Source organism: Halichoerus grypus, chromosome 5, assembly GCF_964656455.1.
Source record: "Halichoerus grypus chromosome 5, mHalGry1.hap1.1, whole genome shotgun sequence".
NCBI lineage: Eukaryota > Metazoa > Chordata > Mammalia > Carnivora > Phocidae > Halichoerus > Halichoerus grypus.
In genome coordinates, this window is record NC_135716.1 from 9,433,054 (window position 1) to 9,455,090 (window position 22,037).

General features: G+C 40.6%; 1 protein-coding gene across 3 annotated transcripts in view; it reads left to right on the forward strand.

Moving 5' to 3' along the window:
• Nucleotides 1-22,037, forward strand: part of DNAAF11 (dynein axonemal assembly factor 11) — a 71,360-nt gene that overhangs the window by 31,515 nt on the left and 17,808 nt on the right. For all 3 annotated transcript variants that reach the window (XM_078071996.1, XM_078071995.1, XM_078071997.1), the window contains 4 exons: nt 2,535-2,612; nt 6,786-6,851; nt 10,358-10,427; nt 11,358-11,453. In XM_078071996.1, the coding sequence (XP_077928122.1) occupies nt 2,535-2,612; nt 6,786-6,851; nt 10,358-10,427; nt 11,358-11,453 (310 nt within the window). The remainder of the gene's footprint in view (nt 1-2,534; nt 2,613-6,785; nt 6,852-10,357; nt 10,428-11,357; nt 11,454-22,037) is intronic.

A 22,037-nucleotide genomic window follows, 5' to 3' on the forward strand; every position in this document is an offset into this window, starting at 1 on the left:
TTGTATCTACTAATGTTTGCTAATATCAGACTCCATTCTTTAGGATGTCATGAATGATGGCATTTTAGGTAGTTTTGTTTGGATGTCTTTAATTTTTTAACAACTTTCAGTGAATCAAATGCAAGTATGGCCCGGGTTAGAGATACTGATTATCATGCCACCAAGAAAGGGGATGAATAAGTTCCTTTGTGTCTCGTAATTTGCAAAATTAGAAATTAGTTTCACTAGGCCTTATATTTTCCTAATACAACTCTCTTGGACATTCCCCAGTATGCTTTCACTTCTGAATTGTTTAGATATAATTTGATGATTTGTTAGAAGCTAGAATGCTTAAACTTATTCTCAGAGAGGCTTTTTAAAAGCTAAGCTCTGTGTCATTTCATGTCATTGCTCAGGTCTAGTATGTAAAATGTACCACTTATGGAAATACTTCTAATTCCTGTGCTTGGGAATGGGATCATTTAGCTCTGATATACCTCTGTCTGCATGGAAGTCACGAGAGTGAAGCACAGTGCCTTTCCCTGTGATTATCGACTGAAAGCAAGAACCTAAAAGATTAAAAAAGACTATTAGCCACCATACAGTACATCATCAGTTTTTGATGTAGTGTTCCATGATTCATTTTTTGTGTATAACACCCAGTGCTCCATGCAACACATGCCCTCCTTAATACCCACCACCGGGCTAACATAACATAATTAAAATAAAAATAAAAATAAAAAAGACTATTAGCAATCGCTGCTGCTTTCATGCCATGTTATTTCTTTAGTTAGATGGTACGGAGGTATCAAAATTGAATTTTATCCAAAATGCTTGTTTGTAAAATGTGGTAGTTTGTACACAGAGAAGCCACCCCATGCTTTGGGGAGAGCACTGGAATAGCATCCGAAAATGTGGGCTCACGTGCCGACTCTGCCACTTACTGTCTATGGGATGCTGGCAAATACCTAACTTCTCATCTGTTTCCTCGTCTGCTAAACAGAGATTCTTGTCCCTGCCTTACCTCCCCCGCTACGTTGTTAAGACAATCATAAGAGCCAATGTGTAAAAGTACTTTGCAGACTTAAGAAACTTCTGAAATGGAAATTCGACATGTTTTTATATAATACGTGTCGTCTTTCTGACATATATGCAATGTACACGCATTTATACACATGGTATGTATATATGTATACACAGATAAAATGTATATCTAGTACAATATATTGTGTAATACATTGTATTGAGCCTGAAACCAGGAAACATTTTTTTCTCTCCCTAACAACCAAAATAAAGTACAGCTGAATTGGGTAGAAGTGCAAGTCACTCCATACAGTATGCTCTAGTGTACCCAGTCCCATGGGTCCCTGAGATGCTTGCCTCTCCTGGATGTCCCTTAATTGTCCTGGGTCATGGAGAATAATGCACTACATGGACATATTAACTTATTGGACCTGGGGACCCAGTTTAAGATGCAGAAAAATGTGCATAAATTTACATTTCAAAAAAAAGTTAACTGATACAAAATCCGTATTAAAAGAATAGAAATCCAAGGCAAAGAATTGCCTACAGGTCCATCTTCTAAACACATTTCTCCATCTGGTCTTCCAGTGCTCGTCCATATATCCCTTTTTAAGTTTGTATATATCTTCGTTACTGTTTAAATAGCTAGAACTTACATTCTACACTTTTCTTTCATGCTATCCCATGAATCTTTCCTCTCTGCACCATTTCTTTTCCTCCTGTCTCTACCCCTTTAGGTAATGAGTGTTAACAGGCTGGGGTCAATCCCACCAGAACTTTCTCCACCCTCTACAATCGTATAAATCATCTCTGCAAATGTATGATTTGGGATCTTTTTTAAAAAACAAAAATGGACTTGTATTTTATGTATTTGTGCTCACTAAATAACATCATCAACATTTTCTATCACTTTTGAGACCAATAGGTGAAGAGCAAACACATTTTTTAACAACCGCAAACTATTTCATAGCATGAGCATACCACAGTGGAGCCAATGACCCCTTCACTGATAGACATTCATCATAGTTCTGGAGTTTTGCCGCTACTAAGACTGTGATAGACATCCTTTTATGTAGATTCTTATGTACTGGTATTTTTATTTCTATAGAATAGAATCTACTTGGCATTTTAAAAATTATCATTTTTAACTAAAGCAGAGGCTATATACACAAATGGGGAATTGACAGTTATCTGGCTAAATCACGCATAAAATAGACTAATTTAAATATTCATGGATATTTCATGAAAAGGAGGGATCTCCTCCCCCCCCCATTTGAATTATTTGCCAAATTGTCTTGGTCACATTTTTGCTTTACAGCTATAGATATAATCATAAAGAAATCTGGCTTGATTGTCAATTCCCAGCATAGCATTAAAAGAATGGGCTTCATAACAGTGAATTGTTGATGTATTCACAGATACCTGATCAATTTTTTCTTAAACTGTTTCACAAAAATATTTCTTTTACATTCTCTCTGTTTATTTTTCTCTTTCCCCATTGCCCCTGGTTCCCATCCACCTTCAATCTTAAGTGAAAAGAAGAAGAAAGTGAAACCACCCAGGATTTTGATCACTAAAGATGGGAAAGCCTTGAATGTAAATGAGCCCAAGTACGTGAGGCCAAAGGGATACTCGAAGAAGCAGAATGTATGGTGGGGGTCATTACGATGGTTTTCATTTGCAGGTTTCCTCTGTGGAGAATATATCTAACTGCTCTTAACAAGCCTGATGAGCCTAATAGGAACGTCATTGTGTGCATATTTGAAAACAGAGCATCTATGATGTTTTCTAGTACATGATGTTATATTTCATTGTCTTGGCATTCAGAACATGATCTTGACATTTGGAAATCCTAGTTATTTATGTATCCCCTGAAACTTTGGACCATATACAGTTTTCTGCCTGAAAATTCCAAGTGCGTTATTGTTATGTTTCTTAATGTTTAAAGTTCTGCCATGAACAAGCTGACTGAGAATACTGGTACCTCTCCCATGTGTCTGTCTACTTTTCACTCTGGGACACATCTACAAAGCACTGGAGGCCCAAGGAAAGAAACTGATGTAGATACTTCAGTGACATTAATGAGAGAGGGAAATATTCAAACCAGAAATCCTCAGGGATAATCACATCTACCCTGTCGGGCTGTCAAAATTTAAAACTAGAAAGAAGGCAAAAAAAAAAAAGGTCTTTTGTAGCCAAAATACAGACCAAAAAGCCTTTGGACTAAATCTTGTTGGCTTCATTTCATTGCTCAAAGCCTGTTTGTTTCCCTTTCCTTTTCTATGCCGGGACCAGGAGCAAGGGACTGTCATCACAGAGATTCGCCCTTGCCATGGATCTTCAACTCTTTTGTCCTTCTTTCCTTCCCTTATGTTCATTCTCACATCCTCATCTCAACCCTATTTAAATCGGACACGCATTTCTGGACTTGCCCTCATGCATGCCTGGAGGAAAACACCCGTGTCTACTTGCTGGTCTACTGGAAATTTACTACCCTGTATGTCAAGTGGACTTCTGCAAATCATACTGTATTTTGTTGGATAATTCACTCCTCCAATCTCCTATAGGCTGCTTTCACCCCTTTTGCTCCCTTCTTAGTTCTGTTCTGTGGTTCCAGCTGGGGACCTTATTTCTTACTCCATAGAGAAAACAGAAGAAATTAGAAGTTTTCTCATCAAATTTATCAGTGTCGCTGGACCTGTAGCACATATTCTCTATTCTTCTGCTGCAGTGGGTGAACTTCCCCTCCTGAGTAGCTCTCTCTGTGGGCATACTGATCCCACCCCTCTTCCTGTCAAGGACTTGCTTCTGCAATGACCCCTTCTCTTCTGTATCATTTCTCTCCCTCCTACTAGATCCATCTCATCAGTTTATAGACATTGTGATATCATCCATCTAAAAAAAACAACAAGTAAGCTCCCTTTCTCTAGTTTCCCTGGCAGCTACAGTCCTATTTCTCTGTCCCCTCTTAGTAGCCGAAGTTCCCCATGGACATGTTGGACTCAGTCACCAGCTCCTCACTTCACTTTCCTTCTTGAAACCATGTCTGCATATTCTGTCACCTAAAACTTTTGTAGTCAAATCATTTCTATATGTTCATATCATTTCTGTGTTCTATGTTTCTATCATCTCTGTGTTCCCTGTTCACATCGCCTCTCTGTTCAGTCACATCATTTCAAATCTCAGGCCCTATGTACTTGACCCAGCAAATTTGACCAAATTGATCATTACCTTCCTTCTTTTTTTTTTTTTTTAAGATTTATTTGTTTATTTTAGAGGGGAGAGGGGCAGAGGAAGAGGGAGAGAGAGAGAATCCTCAAGCAGACTCCCCACTGAGCACAGAGTCCAACACAGGGCTCCATTCCAGGACCCTGAGATCATGACTTAAGCCAAAATCAAGAGTTGATGCTTAATGGACTGAGCCACCCAGGTGCCCCCATCATTACCTTCCTTCTTACAGCAGTTTCTTCCCTTTGCTTCTGATTCTTTGACCATCCTACTTGTTCATCTTCACAGGCTTTGCCTGATTCTCTTTGTGATGTACCTAAGTGCTCCCGGGCCAACTCCTCAGCTGCCTTGTCCTTTCACATTGACTCTGTGGGGTCTCACCAAATCCCATGGTTTTAAACACTATCTTTACATTATAACCAGACCAACCTCTTCCCTAAACTCAAGACTTGGATGTTTAATTAGCTATTTGTCCTCACCGTGTGAATATGAATTAGGCATTGTAAGCTTACCATGACAGAAACAGAAGTCCTAATTCCCATGCCCACTACCACTTTCCCTCATAACACACTTGTCCCCCAACGTTCTCCAACTCAGTAGCGAGCATCCACCATTTAGCAAGACCAAAAATCTTGGATCCATCCTTGATTCTTCTCTCTGTCATTTTATCAGTGACTCTATGATCTCTTCCTTCAGTATCACCTGAATCCAACCGCTTCTCACTTACTCCATCCCCCCCATCTTAGAATACGTCATCTGCCTCTTGCCTAGACAGTTACAACAGCTTGCTAAGTAGTCTCTGTGGCTCATTTCTTGGCCTCCCATAATCTCTTCTGTTCAGCTGGGTGAAGAAGAAGAGAGGGAGGAAAGGGCACACACTCTCTCTCTTTAGGGAAATTCCTGGAGAGCACCATAAGGTGCTCTCCTTCACAGAGCTAAATCACATGACCATATCCAGCTGCAGGGGAGGCTGGAAAGTGTTGTCTTTATTCTGCACGGCCATGTTCCTCGTTAAAATCAGGGGTCCTATTACTATGGATAAAGGGGAAGTGGACCGTGGGGAATGAATAGCAATTTCTGCTATAGAAAACCTCTCTGAAATTACCTTTCAAGTGATAAATGAAGGGAGAGTTCAAGTTGGCTGGCTGGACAACTGGGGAATAAGCAATGAAGGCAGAGGGGCCCGAACATAAGAAAGCTCCTGACATGAGATCACAAATGCATGGGTCATTTGAGCAACTGAAGGAGTCCCGCATGGCTGGGTTGTTGAAAGCACCAAGAGGGACGGCCACACACAGACATTCTGCTGACAGCCAAATCGTTCCAAACAATTTAGCTTACACTCTTTAATATTATCGGATTATATATTTTACAGAATAATATGACAAGTGATGTGCTCAAAATAAATCAACCAAATAATTCTGAATGGTATGTTGCCACTACGGAAATTATACCTAGGAAGTTGAAAGATGTAGGACTTTGGTTTTGCTTTGTTTTTTTAAAAGATTTTATTTATTTATTTGGTAGAGCACAAGCGGGCAGGGCAGCAAGCAGAAGGGGAGTGATAAAGAGAAGCAGGCTCCCTGCTGAGCAAGGAGCCCGATGTGGGCTTCATGTGGGGCTCAATCCCAGGACCCTGGGATCATGACCTGAGCCAAGGGCAGATGCTTAACTAACTGAGCCACCCAGGCGCCCCAGATGTAGGACTTTGAAATCCTGCCTCTCCAGGCTCATATGGCCTCTTTCCCAGCTGAGTCAACCTTTCTGAACCTTTGTTTCATCATCTGTATGGAGGTAATAGATACGGGCAGTGTCTCAGCATTTTCCAGGGCGATGCAAAGGTCAACAACAAAAGGAGAAAAAGAAAGATTGCAAGGAGAAAGAAGGAAGACAAGACTATTTAAAACAGAAGGGGTAGGGGCGCCTGGGTGACTCAGTCAGTTAAGCGTCTGACTTTTGATTTCCGCTCAGGTCATGATCTCAGGGTCGTGGGATGGAGCTGCGCATTGGTCTCTGTACTCAGCATGGAGTCTGCTTTCCCTTTCCCTCTGCTCCTCTCCCTGCTCGTGCTCACTCGCTCATGCTCTCGCTTTCTCTCTCTTTCTCTACCTTTAAAATAAATAAAATCTAAAAAAACAAAAACAAAAAAACCAAAGGGATAGAATCCTGGGTACAGGGAGGCAAATAAAACATTTACTTCCCCATAAATAAGTCCAGTGTTTTAGTTTGCTTCTAGCAAACTTGAATGAAATAGAAAAGGAAGCTTTAACCACCAGATGTCTCTATATCTGCACCAATGCTAATTTTCTGTAAGTTATTGACCTTAGGATTCTCACATGTTAACAATGTAAACAAATAATTTATGAATATATTGTAGATTTCTGTTGAATTTTTTTAAAAATGTAGACATTTTATTGTCCACCTACCAAAATAAGTTTGGGATTGGATATTATTATATAATTATTACCAAGTTTACTTTTGATAATGGGATGAGTTATCTATACAGTATTGCTAAAGACATCGTCTTCTTTTTCCCCAAATGGATTATTCCTTAGACTTGACTTCTCCTTGAAAGATGATGAAAAACATAACCAGATCATCCTGGACCTTGCTGTCTATAGGTAAAGACATTTCATTATGGATTTATTTAATGTCATTTCTTTCTGTTTTTGTTCTCAGTGCCATCTCTTGAGTTCTGAAGTATTTTGAAATGGAATTTGGTTTGCCGAATGAAGGCGTCCTTTTTTTAAGACCGAAAACGTACTGTAATTTGAAAAAGCATGAAAATTAAAACAAAGGCAGAAGTAAATAAACCCACAATCCCAGGGCTAAGAACTCTGCAGTCTCTTCTTCTAAGGCAGAATTTTAATAATTCTCAGAGCTTTACTGCTTCCTAGTGCTGATACCACAGGCCGCCTCAGCTCTCACTACTACCGCTGTACTTTTTATGGTCTCTTTCTTTTTTCTAAAACACTTTGATGTAATAGTAAGCATCAGATGGTGCCCGCCACCTTCCAGTCCCACCTTAGAGACCTAGGGGTGTAGCCTGCAGCTTCTTTATCTCCAGCAGACACTTTTTCCCCAGCTATGTCCTATCCTGCCTCATTCCTTCAGGATTTTTAGGTTTTGGCTCACTGTCCTTCATGCTTCTGACTTCAGTGACCACCTATGGGGTCTTTCTAATTCTCCAGTCCCTTGGGACCCCAGTGCCTCAGGACTTTGCACCCAGGTGTCCGTCTGCCTGTGCCACTGTCATGCTAGGCTCCGCGTGACTTGCTGCCTCCTCTGCTGCGGGCCTCTGGGCAGAGGTCACTTTATTATGAGGCCTCTCTGCCCAGCATCCGATCTAAGCGCATATCTCTGCTCCAGCCCTTCCTTCCACCTCTCCTGCTTTTTGATTTCTACCTGACCAACCATACATTTACTTGTATTTCTAAAAACGTGTGGCCAAGGCAGGAACTTTGTTTTGTTTGTTCCTTCTTCCTCGTCTCTCCAGCACCCACACCAGCGCCTAGCACCTGGAGCTCTGTGAGCTCAGGAATGAATGAATGCCTGAGTGAATGAATGAATGAATACCAGTAATGGGAGTCAGAGGACATTTACAAGCATGGATGATAATAAAGTCCTTTCTCTTTTGAAGGCCTTTTTTGTGTGCTCTACCTTACCTAATCTCCCAGTAAACCCAGTGGAGTATGAGGGTTTGTCATCCTGAAATTATCTAGAAGAGAGTAAATTTTGGAGGATAAGTCTTGTCAGAATAAATACTCACAGGCCGAGGGCCAACTCTTTGTTTTTTTAATTGTGGTAAAATACACATCACTTAAAATTCACCCTGTCAGCCATTTCAAGTGGAGATTCAGTGGCCCTCAGTGACTTCCCCAGGCCCGGGCAGCCTTGCCAGCACAGAGCCCCAGGACATTTTCATCGCGGCAAAAAGGAAACCCCATACCCATTAAGTACTCATTCCTCATTTTCCTTGCCCCTGGCAACTGCAAATCTACCTTCTGTCTCTATAGATTTGCCAATTCCCCATACTTCATAGAAGTGGAATCACGCATGCCTCTGGGTCACATCTTCAGGGTTCGTCTGTGTTGTAGCGAGTCAGAATTCCCTTCCTGTTTGTGGCCGAGTAATATTCCATTGTATGGCTGGGCCACATTTCTGTTCATCCATTCATCAGTACATGACATTTGGTTGTTTCCACCTTTGGCTCTTGTGAGGAAGGACTAGTTCTTAGTGTGTACCTTCCTCCTCGTGCCGAGCCACCCCGTTACGCCTCCTGTTAAATCTTCTGCCCCCATGCTGCCAGCCCACTGCCTTTAAAAGGCTTCTAGCTCTTCTCTAGCTGATCCCATGTCCTCTGTCCCTGCAGCAACCCAAGCTCCCTTCTGCTGTTTTTCATTAAACATTCAGTTTCATACTTTTAAGTCCTCCTTTCCATGTTTAGGCCATATTCCTGGAGTTTAATGAATGTGTACCCCTTTCTCTTTGTAGCTCTCTTGGCTCCTTCATGTTCAGTCCTCAAATGAAAACTTTCCCCATCCCCCTATCATGTACTTTTTCAAGGAGTGGTGAGATTTCTCCTGTCTAGGTAGTAAAATCCTTCCCTTCCCATGATTCTGTCTGCACTAATGACTCTAAAATTCCTTGTTAGCTTCATTGGCATGTGGATGTATGAAAATTAAGTTCATTCATTCATTCATTCATTCATTCATATATACTTCATGTCTTTATCCAGCAAATATCTACAGAATACCTACTATGTATCAGGCGCGGGGAGACTGTAACGGGCATGTTCGGATTACAGTCTCTGCTGTCCTAGAGCTTATGGCCCTGTGGTGAGACAGACAATAAACAGGCAGGCATCTAATAAGTAATTACAAAGGGAGAAGTGTGCTGTACGGGAAGGGCCAGAGTTCAGGGGTGGAGACCAATGGCGTGCACAGTCTGGTGGTCGGTAGCGTGGGGATGGTCAGGGAAGCTGCTGACATGAGCTGACAGTTGAAGGGTGAGAAGCAGTGAGCTCTGCAGAGAACCAGCAGAAGGCTGTTTCAGGCACAGGACACCAGCACAGGCCAAGACCTTGGACATAGGGGCAGATGAACGCTTTAGGAGACCGTACACATGGACAAGAAGACGTGATCCATTAATGCAGTAGCTATTCAGCATGAGGTTTTAGGAAACCTTGCCTACACCTTTTACTCTTATAAGAATTTTTATTACATAAAATAGAACAATGCTGTGTTCACCCCAACTCCGGACTAGGCACTCTGCATGTGTCTTCACAGCAATCTTAAGGGATAGGCACTTCACATCCTATTTTATAGATGAAGAACCTGAGGCTTAGAGCAGTTGAGGAACGTGGTCCAAGGAGCAGGAGGGGGTGGAGACCCTTCCTCACAGTCCGTGTGACTGAAGCCTGTGCTCATAGCCCTGGTATCATCCTACCTGTCTTAACGTGTGTGACTTTTGAATCATCCCTGCATTTGCTAATGTCCGCGATCAATATTGTTAAATGTACACCTCTACAACGTCTGATAATTTGTCTAAACAAGTGAGATGAAGCCTGACTCTTTCGTTTGTTCCTCAGGCCAAGGAGAACTGGGGTCACTGCCATAAATGGAAGGCTTTGCTTGTTCAGCAGGAGGGGGGCTTCGCAGGGAGAAGCAGGGAGAAGCTGGGCAGGATGTTATGGCGGCAGCTGCGGAACAGCTGCAGGGGAGGGAGAGCGGCTCGGGAAGCGGGAGCTGCTGCTTGCAGGCCCCAAGCGTCGTGGATTCAGCTTTCCTGGCTATTCATGTCAGGCGCAGGGGCTTAAAATAAAATATTCATGAAAGAACATGGCAAGCTGTTTTTCACAAACCTCTGGCGTTTCAGGCCGCAGATATTTTTAGGTTAGGGGCAATCAATGCCAAGAGTACTTGTGGGTCTAAAAATGAAATTGCTGATATATTGAATTTCCTTTGGTTTAGGGATTAATGTAAGACAGATTTCTTAAGACCTGTTGAGCATGGAAATTGGAAGCTTCTTTCATTTCAAATGGTTCCGGAAATGGTAGTTTTTATTTGCACTTCTTTTAACTTAATGTTTCTGAAAATGGTAAGATTTGGTATGTTTCACGTTGCAGGTATATGGACACCTCTTTAATCAATGTTGATGTGCAGCCAACTTACGTCCGAGTCATGGTCAAAGGAAAGGTGAGCATAATGCAGTAGACTGTTAGGGTTTCAAAAGCCAAGCCTCAAACTAAGCTAGGTTGCCTCAAAAATTGTCAACATAATATGAAAAGAGAAGAAAAGAAGCCCAATCAGAGAGCCATTTTTTAGACACATGATTTTACACAGTGGGAGTGGTATCCAGCAGGATTGGCTGTTGACTAACCACTGTGTAGCTCCATAAAATTAGCATTTTTAACTTGTGTCTATTGTTAGTACTTCTTTCAGATCTGATAAGGTGATTATATGTATGATAGCCTATGCTTGAACTTAGATTTAAATAATATACCCCCCTTTAAATTGTCAATGATGTCATTCATAGCAACTGTAATTTTATTATTTTTGAAATAATATTTTTTTTAAGAGAGAGAGAGAAAATGCAACGGGGGGAGGGGCAGAGGGAGAGGGAGAGAGAGAATCTTAGGCAGGCTCCACGCCCAGCACAGAGCCCAGTGTGGGTTCGATCTCACAACCCTGAGATCATGAGCTGAGCTGAAATCAAGAGTCGGATGCTTAACCGACTGAGCCACCCAGGCACCCCTGAAATAGTATTTTTTTGCTGATTATGAGCACTCATAGGAGTCATATGAAGGCTTTAAAGTGGAAATATGTTGATGGTTTATGACAAGAAGTTTTATCTATAAATTCTTTATTATTAGCCATGTTAACATAAATGGACCAATGACTGTTTCACTGTTTGTGATTGTGACTGTTCTTTAGTCCATTCACTAAAATAGGTAAAATAGTTCATGCATATCAAGCATAGCCCAGACATTTTTTTTTTCTACTAAGTCTAAGCATGTTTTTAAAAATGGAATGGTGAATCTTGAACTGGTAATGAAAATACATCTTGAAGTAACCCTCTCATGTGACATGCACTCCCTCTCTGGGATACTTCCTGTTTATTTTCAGCCATTCCAGCTTGTCCTTCCTGCAGAAGTCAAGCCTGACAGCAGCTCTGCCAAACGATCTCAGACAACAGGGCATTTGGTGATCTGCATGCCCAAGGTAGGCAAGGTTCCTTGGATCAATTTCAAGTCTGGGTGTGTTGGTTCCTGAAGGAACTTGACCTATCAGGGCTAATGATGACTTCTTTTGGTTGAGAGAACCAGAAAATCTACTCACCCCAGCACAGGCAGGAGAACCGGGACCTGTGAGAACAGAGAGCTGAGACTAGGATGCAGTTGGGACCTGTGGGGCCTCATCCTGCCATCGATCTCCCCATGGTCCTTGCCTCTGCAGCCAGAGTGTTGCGGGGAGTTGAGGTGTGTAAGTCCCATCGTTCTTCCAAGTGGGGCAGTCACCACCAGCATGCCTATTACATGGGGATCAGTACTTTTAACCATAAAGAAGTGTTTCATCTCTTGTAACAAGACATGAGAAGGTAGGAAGGGCTCAGACAGGGGAGGGTCAGGGCCTTTCCAATATGTTAGCTGGCTTCCTTCCTGAGAGGCGCACGGGCGGCCACTGGGGTGGCATGCTTTCTTGTCCTTGCCTTGCATGAAGGTAGACAAACAGAGAGTCAGGGAAAGACACAGAGAAAGGAGCTTTCCCATCACTGTGGAATGAAAGTTCCTCTGGACTAATTAGCCAATTTAGCTGAAACGCCCAGTAAGTCTTGATTAGCTTAACCTTGCGCAATGAAACCAGTCTCTGGCCAAAGAGATGGTAGTACTTTGTTTGGTTTCTATCATTTTATTTTGGTGACTGTTGTCTCATCTCATGAGCTGGGGTGGGGTCAGCTTTGCCCAGTCACTCAGGTTTCAAAGGGGAAGAGTAGAGAAGCCGGTCAAGTGGGGCTGTGCTCTCGCAGAAGAACAGGAGAATGGGGACAGGAGTGTCTGCCACTGAGAATGAACTTGATTAACCAGTAAGTTTCTATAATGATTTATGAACCCTTTTCCCATAGCCAGATTTGTAACAGATTGATTATGGGTAATCAATTATGTATTTTTATTCCAAGTCAATAAAACAGCAAATAAAGTTTGCTGTCAGGCAGTAAAATAACAAACACAACTGTTAGAATCACATTGTCCTTGGTGACTACAGCGAATTAAGAAAGTGCTTGTATGCTAATTAGAATAGCCTACAGGGGAATCGAAGAGATAACTTAATTACCCCAGTACTTTGATTGACACATTTGTATGACACTGTGATCAGCAATCTCTTTTTTTTGAAACTTCTATTCTAACTAAAACACCAAAGATTAAATGATAACTGTTATTTCCTAAAAGAAAATCAAGATCTATGATTTATGCACCTTCTGCAGGGTGCCAGGCGATTGATGAGAAAGCCTCCTGTGTCCCTGCTCATGAATCTTTTAAATACATATAGCATTCTATTTCCATTATCCTTTTTGTTTTTGTATTGGTCTAAATTTGTCATGTTAAATACACATGAAAAGTATAAAAAATGGCTCATTAAAGAAAAAGTATTCTAAAAATGCGTGGTTGAAGATGAGATCATTTACATAGAGGGCCTCAGAATGGTTCTACTTTTTTTTTCCTCGATAATAAACTATGAATAACATTTTCCCTTTGAGGTACATATTTTTAAGGTTTTAGACTACTATGCTAAAGTAACATTGATGTTATCTCTGTCATTATTTCTTTTAAATTATTAATTATTAAATGATTTCCTCTTACCATTCCTTTATATATCTCTATCATTATCACTTTTAAAAGATAGATAGGGGAACCCTCTTGGGTTTCTCCACATCCTCGCCAACACCTGTTGTTTCCTGTGCTGTTGACTTTAATCATCCTGTCAGGTGTGAGGTAATATCTCATTGTAGTTTTGATTTGCATTTCCCTGAGGGTAAGTGATGATGAGCATCTTTTCATGTGTCTGTTGGCCATCTGGATGTCCTCTTTGGAGAAATGTCTGTTCTTGTCTTCTGCCTATTTTTTAACTGGAGTGTTTGTTTTGGGGGTGTTGAGTTTTACGGGGTTTTTTAAAATATATTTTGGGAACTAACTCTTTATTGGGTATGGCATTTGCAAATATCTTTTCCCATTCCATAGGTTGCCTTTAAGTTTTGTTGATGATTTCCTTCGCAGTGCGGAGGCTTTTTATATTGCTGTAGTCCCAATAGTTTATTTTTACTGTTGTTTCCCTTGCCTCAGGAGACGCATCTAGTAAGAAGTTGTTACGGCCAATGTCAGAGGCTCCTGCCTGTGTTCTCCTCTAGGATTTTAACTATTGAATCACTAAATTGCGCACCTGAAACTAAAAGATAGTGAAAACAACCTTTGGAGAATAATTTCTTGCCCCAAATTAGTTGGTTTTCATTCATGAATTAGATAATTGCAAGCACTCTAAAGTTCAAAGAACATAAACTTTTTCTTAAAAATCAGCAAAAGTTAAAAAAACCAAAACTCTAATTTTACTTACGCTTATTATTAAAAGTATGTATTACTGAAAATTAACATCTTCATAATTCCTAATGATAGAAACTTTCGAAGTACTGAAGTTCAATCCACTGAGCTATTTATATGTCCAGGCTTCTCACTTACTGTAGAATTATCTGAGTCTGGCCTGCATTATATAATTACTGAGGCAGCATCTTGGAATTTTAAAGCATCTTATAAAAATCAGGTAAACACTTGGGTACAATTTTGATTCATTCATAAAATAGCATTGTCAATACTTAACATATTGATAACCTAGTACTTCCAGAAATATCTACTGTGGCCCTTCAGTAGCTTTTAATATTCAGATGAATTAATGAAAAGAAGATCAGATTTGATATTTAGCTCTTCCCTTTTGTGATAATATTTGTAAAGGATCCTGCGAAGAGCTGACCTATTTGATTGAGTCTGTGCTGTGCTGATTATATTGTATTTATTTGTGGAAATTCAAGGGTGAGCTTCGTATACATATTCCAAGGACGTAACATTTATAATTGAATATACATTTATATACAAAGTGCTAAAATATTTATTAGATACTTCCCTCAGCATTTTGTCATAGATGTCAGATTGATGGGTTTTTTTCTCTTTTCTTACTCCTAAATAAGGCTGGATCCATGCAGACCGGGGGCTATTAGGCAAGTTTCACCAAGTCTGCCCCCTGTCACAGGGGTCATGGCAACATTTTCTGCCGCTGACCTGCCAGAGGGTTCTCCCAGCTCAGCTCCACATTTCCAAGAGGCTTTCCCCTCATGCTATCTACAATGCCAGATGCTTTCCAGCATCTGCCACTGAGTCCATATCCTGTGGATTGATGTAATTAATACACAAATATCACAGCCCCTAGCATGCTGCTAAACTTCCTCTGTCTCCACCCACCATTTTATAATCTAACTTGTGGGTACCGTGTCTCCCAGAATGCCATCCCTGACTCTACCTCCTCCACCATGACTTCAAGGGCCGATGTCTCGGTTAGCAATGATGAATGGGATAGTGGATGAGGACGTACTCTGGCTCTCTCAGAAGGGTAGCATCAGGCAATAGAAGATCAACTGCCCAGGTAACAGCGGAGTAGGAAACATTCTGTTTCATGAGGTTTTTCTCCGTCCTTTCCACTGTCTGGTGGCATTTCTTTCTAGCTGCTGACACTTTTATTCACTCGTCTTAGCTTTGGGGAGTGGTAGAGAGAATCTCAATTCTAGTGCGCATAGCCTCTTACCACATTAGATGTATCCAGTCAGGAAACATGGCCCCTGGGTGTCATCTATCCACCAGGAACTCACTCGTTTTTGGAGAAGAGTTAGTAATTCCTTTTCCAACACAGCAGCCAGAATGATCATCTTATAATATATGTAAGTCAGACCAAGTCACATTTCCCATTTCATTCAGAGTTAGAGGCAAAATGCCCGGATAACCTGCCCCTGCTATTGTCCCTCTGACATCATCTTCTACTATTTTACCTTCCAATCATTCCAGCCACATTGGCTTTCTTGCTATTTTACAGATATGGCAAGCATCCTTCTACTCCAGGATCTTTGCACTCATTGTTCCCTCTGTTGGAATGCCTTTCCCCCAGACACCCTCATGGTTTGCTCTCTCAACTTTTCCATGTTTCTGTTCAAGTACCATCTTATCAATGGGGTCTTTTCTGACCCCCATATTTAGAAAGCATCCCCTCCTCTACCCCAGCATTCTCTATTACTCCTACTGCTGTATTTTTCTTCATAGAATGTATCACGACCTATAACAGTCTATAATTTGCCTATTTCTTTGTCTGTTTCCCTCAACAACAATTTAAACTTCATGGGAACAGGGCTTTTTGTCTGTTCTTGTCAGTACTCCATCACTGGCACCTAAAGCAGAACCTGGCAAAGAGAAGGGGTTCAGTAAGTTTTTGTTTAATGAGTAAATACCTTGAATGTATCTTTAAAATACATTTTAGGGGCACCTGGGTGGCTCAGTTGGTTAAGCATCTGCCTTCGGCTCGGGTCGTGATCCCAGGGTCCTGGGATCGAGCCCCATGTTGGTCTCCCTGCTCAGCGGGGAGCCTGCTTCTCCCTCTCCCTCTCCCTCTGCCCCACCCTCCCCCACTGTTCTCTCTCTCTGTCTCTCTCACTCTCACTCTCTCACTCTTGCTCAAATAAATAAAAAATCTTAAAAAAATACATTTTAATATTTGGAACATGAATCTCCTCCCTGATTATTCTCTCCCCCAACCATTTCCTAATTATTTTTCCATGCATATTATTCCAGGTTAACTTTAAAATAATTTCAGGGTGCCTGGATGGCTCAGTCACTTGAGTGTCCAGCTCTTGATTTCGGCTCAGGTCATGATCTCAGGGTTGTGGAATTGAGCCCCACATCAGGCTCCATGCTCAGCAGGGAGTCTGATGGAGATTCTCTCTCTCTCCCTCTCCCTCTGCTCCTCCCCTGCTTGCTCATGCTTGCTTTCTCTGTCTTTCTAAAATAAATAAATTTTAAAAAATCAATCTTAAAAAATAATAATAAATTTATCCAATTCTGCTTCCAAAAATGCTGTTGGGATTTTTGTTGTCATTGCAATTTAGAAGGAGGGGAAATGATTAAGAGAAGGGGCTCTAGAGCCAGAGAACCCAGGTTAAATCCTTCCCTTAAATACTTCCACTCAGCAGTTGTATGGCTTTGGGCAAATTATTAATCCTTCCATGCCTCAGATTCCCTGTCCATAAAATGATATTAATAGTAATTCATACCACAAAAAGTTATTTTGAAGATTATGTAAATCAGTATATGTACCTTTGCATACGTTAGAAGATCTTGGGACATAACTCACACTGCATTCCTGTTTATTAATTCGCGTTATTCATTGTTACTAGTGACTAATGTTGTTGCATTAATTAATAGTGTTCCTTCAACATTTTTTTATTATTGAGATTTCATTGAATTTATAGATTGTTATGGGAATGAATTCATATATTTACATAATCAAAACTGTGCTTTCAATAATGTACGTTTTTCCATTTATTATTCTTATTTTATGTCCCTCAGAAGTTTGTTCTTTTATTCCCTTGGTAGTTTTCTCTCCAGACCTGCTACGTATTTTCTGACGTTTATTTATAGGTACCATACGTATGGTTCTCATCCTATTTTGAGTGGAATTATTCCCCATCACATTTTCTATGAGTTTATGCTTGGTCTTCAGTATGTTTTCTTAAATGTGTGGTCAAACTAAGTTATACGTACATAAACAATCTTACCACCATCAGCCTTGGAATATTTGGCATATGATCTCATTACAGTCCAGCTTAACAAGATTTAACTGAAATTTTGTATTCACTGAGAAGCTTGCTTCAAGTCATTAAATTAAACTCCCATCTAGACTCTCAATTGACAAGTTACAGGAACACTCCAAGAATACGCTTCATGATTTCCTTTGGGTGTTCTTTCAGAATAATTAACTGAGATTAAGGAAGTTGCTATCTGAACTGAACAGCAAATTATATTTACAGCTTCAGTTGGTGAACATCTTCCTTGATTCTGCTGTGTTGAGCCCTGGAGGTGAAGGTCATGTATTAAGGTCAACATTACAGATGACAATCCTCAGACACAGCCTCAGACTCCCTTCCCTTTATTAGTTGGACATGTAGTTCTCAGCACTTTCTCTCTACTCAAATATACTTATGATATATTCAATATAAACTCACTTTTATTCTCTGATTATTAAGTTCAAGTGGGTCTGTAGTGAGGGCTCCCTGCTCATCTTGCTAGGTTTTCCTGTTCCATTCATACTTCTACTTCTTCAGAACATTATTTCTTATCCTTAGCTCATTTCTCAAATTTCCAGCACGGAAAAAACAGGAGCAAAAAAAGATCATTTCCATATACTCCAACCATCACATCTTCCCTTGCTTGGCCTCCTTGGCCTTCCTGATTCAGTGAACCAGCTATCTGTGATCTATCCAAACTCTCCAAATATGTGTGGGATCCCATTTCCACAGGCTCTTGAAAGACCTTCTTCTTTCTCTCTGACGAATTTCTCTTCTCTCTACTTGTTCATTGAACTTCTCCTTTCTGCATCTCACGTTAGAAAACATGCTAACACATCTTCCTTCTTTAGAGCAAAACAGTACAAAAGAAAGGCATCCCCCTCTAGTTAGTGCCCTCATCTGCTTTACAGCAAAACTCATGTAACACACATGTATTTGCTGCTTCAATTCCTTCCTCGTAATGTCTAAAACCAACTCCAACTAGGCAATCATCCCCCCACCCCCCTTCCATGGAAACATCTCTTTGAGGTCTCCAGTCACCTCCATATTACTAAACCCAGCGGTCAGCCCTCATCTTCTGATTTGTCCTTTCAGAAGTGTTTTACACCACGATTGGTCCTCCATTTGTAAACACTTGTTCACTTGGCATTAGACACACTGCTTTCATTTGGTTCTCTTCCTAAGTCACTAGATCCTCCTGCTCACTGGATGTCCTCTGCCACGGGCTGCTGCTTTGTGGGTTCTTTCTCATACTCTGGCTTCGGAAAGTTGGCATGTCAATCCTTCAGTTCTGGGACCCCTTCTCTTCTCTACATATACTCATTCTCTATGTTAATTTCATCTCAGCTCGTGACTTTAAATGACATCTAGAGCTACATCATCTGCTGATTGCCAACAAGGTAATCAGGAACAATAATCACACTGAGCAAAATTTAGGAAGATGGACTACGTATTTTAAACATCTTAATAGTATAATACCTAATATGATAATGTATAGTTACTGTCCACTCATCCAAAAGGAATGGCTTTCAATTGCCACACAGGGGTGAGAAGAAAAAAGTCCAGGTCCATTTGTGGGGACTCCAGTAAACCACACCCACTTTGGGTTGTGACTCTGAAGGACTATAACCTAGGAGTAAAGTGAATAAGAAGCTAGCCAATCCTCAGAAGATCTAGCAGCCTATCCCAGTGGCTATTGAAATGGCCCTAAAACTGAGCCTTGAACTTGAGTGAAGGTGGTCTCAGATGAGTACCATGCCTGGATATGTGTGTGTGTGTGTGTGTGTGTGTAAAATAAGTATCAAGCACGCAGTCAAAGATAAATTAGGCATACACAGAGACCTGAATGGGATCCAGTACAAACCCCACCAGTGTTTTGGAATCTGGTTATGCCAGGTTGCTGCTTTTCTTCCTTGAGGGGAACCTTGTGAGTGCCACAGTTATTGTAGATATTAAATTGTGAGACACAGATTGTAAAACACTATTTAATATGAGATCTCCCAGAAGTGGAACCTAATATAGGGATGTGAGTGCAGCAGTTTACTTGGGTGGTAAGGGACTGTGGTCAGGAAGTAGGGAAGGGAAGGTAGCCAATAGAGAGTGCTCTATCAAACTAGTTACCCCAGTGGGAAAGCTCTAGGAGAAATTGCAAAACACACACCTCAGTATAACTCTACCTAAGGGGGGGAATGGAACTAGGGTAGTACTACACCAACACTGAGAACCTTTGGTTGATGGCTGTGCCCCATGATGAGGGTGGGCGGAAGGGGGTGGTATAAACGCCCCAGCATTCTGAACTACTGCTGGCAAGAATAACCATGAACTCTTTCATGTCAATGGAGGATATTTCCCACTGAGACTATCTCTAGCAAGATTGTAAAAGGATATTTTCTTTTCTTTTGAAACATCATTATCATCCTTGATGTTTGTCCTAACTTAATAAAATATCATTTTCATTTTAGGCTGTTGTGTGAAGATGATCATCCATGGGGAGCTGTCAGATAAGATTGCATTAACAAGTATAAAAGAATTTTGGAGGAACCATTTGATAGTTAGATTTATTCTACTTCTATTTCAAAGCCATGTAACTGTCTTATGCAACTGTCATATTGATTTTACATATAAATGTCAGTAATTGCACCTTCTAAAATTTTCCTCAGATTACTTGGGTGTCTTTGGAATCAAAGCCAGTATTCTTATCCTTCTTATTTTTCTGATCATTTCTCCCCAAATTTAATTTCTTTTTACTTTTTTTGCTGCCAGGTATGTCTTTGTTTGAGATAGAATATAGTTCAAAAATGTTTAACTTATACAGGTATTTTCATCTGTTCAAAGATTTTTAAATAATATGCCTCTGGTAATTTATCTATTTTCTAATATTGTGGATTGATCATCTTTCTTTAAATAGAAAAAAGATCTTGTTTTCTTTCAAGAAATCTTTTTTATTAGACTCAGTGAATTACATGCTTCTCTTAGTAAAGTCAATCAGAGCACAGTAGAGAAATAATCAAGTTATTAGAATATCAACAATGAATTTGGATATATATGTAAACTTCCTCTAATGCTAGAGGAAAATTAGAAATTATATTGATTCTAAAGTTTTATATTAATAATATTCTTTTTTGGGAGATTGAACCTCACATTTTCAAATGTTTAATACCAGAATTGTGGCTAATTAATAAAATAAACACCAGAAATATGTAAGAAGGTGGAGAATTTGCAGGTGACCCAAATCCTCTGTAGTTGATGTAGGAGTGGTAGAGGTCTATTTCAGTCATAGGGCTGGGCCTTGTCGCTAAGTACTGCTCGCTCAGTAACTGGACTCAACTCCCCTCCCCTCCAGATCAGACAAGTGGCTCCCATCACCACGGGTTGGTATCTAATGGACTTAGGCAGTTCAGAAATTGCTTATGAGGCGTGGGTGAAGACATTGCATGTGTATACTTAAGCACAATGCTGATAGAGAAAAGACATGCTACACCCATAAATAAATTATATGGAAGTTATTCGTATCAGATGAAGGAAGTATTTAGCATGTGTCTGTTGCTACACATGGAAGTAAGGCACTAGAACTCAGAAAACTTTCTGCCAAATTATGAAAAACTTTAGACAATTACTGAATTATTAATCAGTTAAAATATTTATTGAATTCATCAAAGATTTATTAAGCACTTATTACGAATAAAGCATCATGTGAATTACTATGAAAGAGACAAAAAATGAAGTGGGTCTCCTAGGGCCCTCTTCCTGTCTCCTTCCTGCTGAATCCACTGACCGTGACCTCCTGCAGACCCCGCTCTGCCCTCGCCCCAGTTCCTGAGTCTCAGTTTCAAACAGGCTCAGATTCTTCTTAACTAGCTTATCTTCCCTTCTGCTTAAATTTGAAATTCTGTTACCAGCTCAGAGACTAGTGTCATAGTTATAACTATGGGAGCTCCTAAGGCTCCCCAAATGCCTTTTCCTCCAATTAGACCCAGCACCAACAGGGCCCAGCATGCACGAAGCTGCAGCTCTCATAGAACTCCTGCCTCTTCCCCAACTGTAGACATGAGACAGGAACAGGAGTCTCTAGGGGTCTTTTCTATTAGTTCTATTAGTTCTATAGTTGCCATCCATCTATTCATCCATCCACCCGTTCAGACATTCCATATATTTTAGTGAGCACCTACTGCGTGTTCTGGTAAGTTCTTAGAAATGCAAAACAAAAGGAAGATTTGCACTGCATTAGGCATCCCGGGGATGTCTTCTAAGGGGATCCGGATTGAGTCTGGTTGCCTTCTGTAATGTTGCTTCAACTGAAAACCTAGGGAGGGCTTCTCATTTCCCAGTCCTCATTACCCCCATTACCCCCTCACCCATTAGTCCTCTGCTACTGAGACGCTGTCATCTTTCTCCAGGATTTCAGTGGTCTTATAGAAACAGTTGTCATTATTTTGAATGAGGTTTCAAAATGGGTCAAAAAGTTATTTTCCTTGGAAGAAATAATGAAGATGATATAAAAAGAAAGCTGTGTGAATTTTAAAACTTAGATTAAAACATGAAAATAGGGAAGTTGGGAGTGGGGAGAACAAACAGACGAACACTTTCACAGCCACCAAATATATACCTTGAACTTTTTTTGAGTATAGTTAACACATAATGTTACATCAGTTTCCGGTGTACAGCTTAGAGATTTGACAAGTTTGTACATTATGCTGTGCTCACCACAAGAGTGGCTCCCATCTGTCCCGTTACATCACTACTACAGTATCACTGACGGTATTCCCTGGGCTGTGCCTTTTATTCCCATGAATTATTCATTCCATAACTGGAAGGTCATACCTCTCACTCTCCTTCACCCACTTTGCCCAAACCCTCACCCACCTCCCCCCAGCAACCATAAGTTTGTTCTCTGTATTTATAAGTCTGATTCTGCTTTTTGTTTGCTTATTCATTTG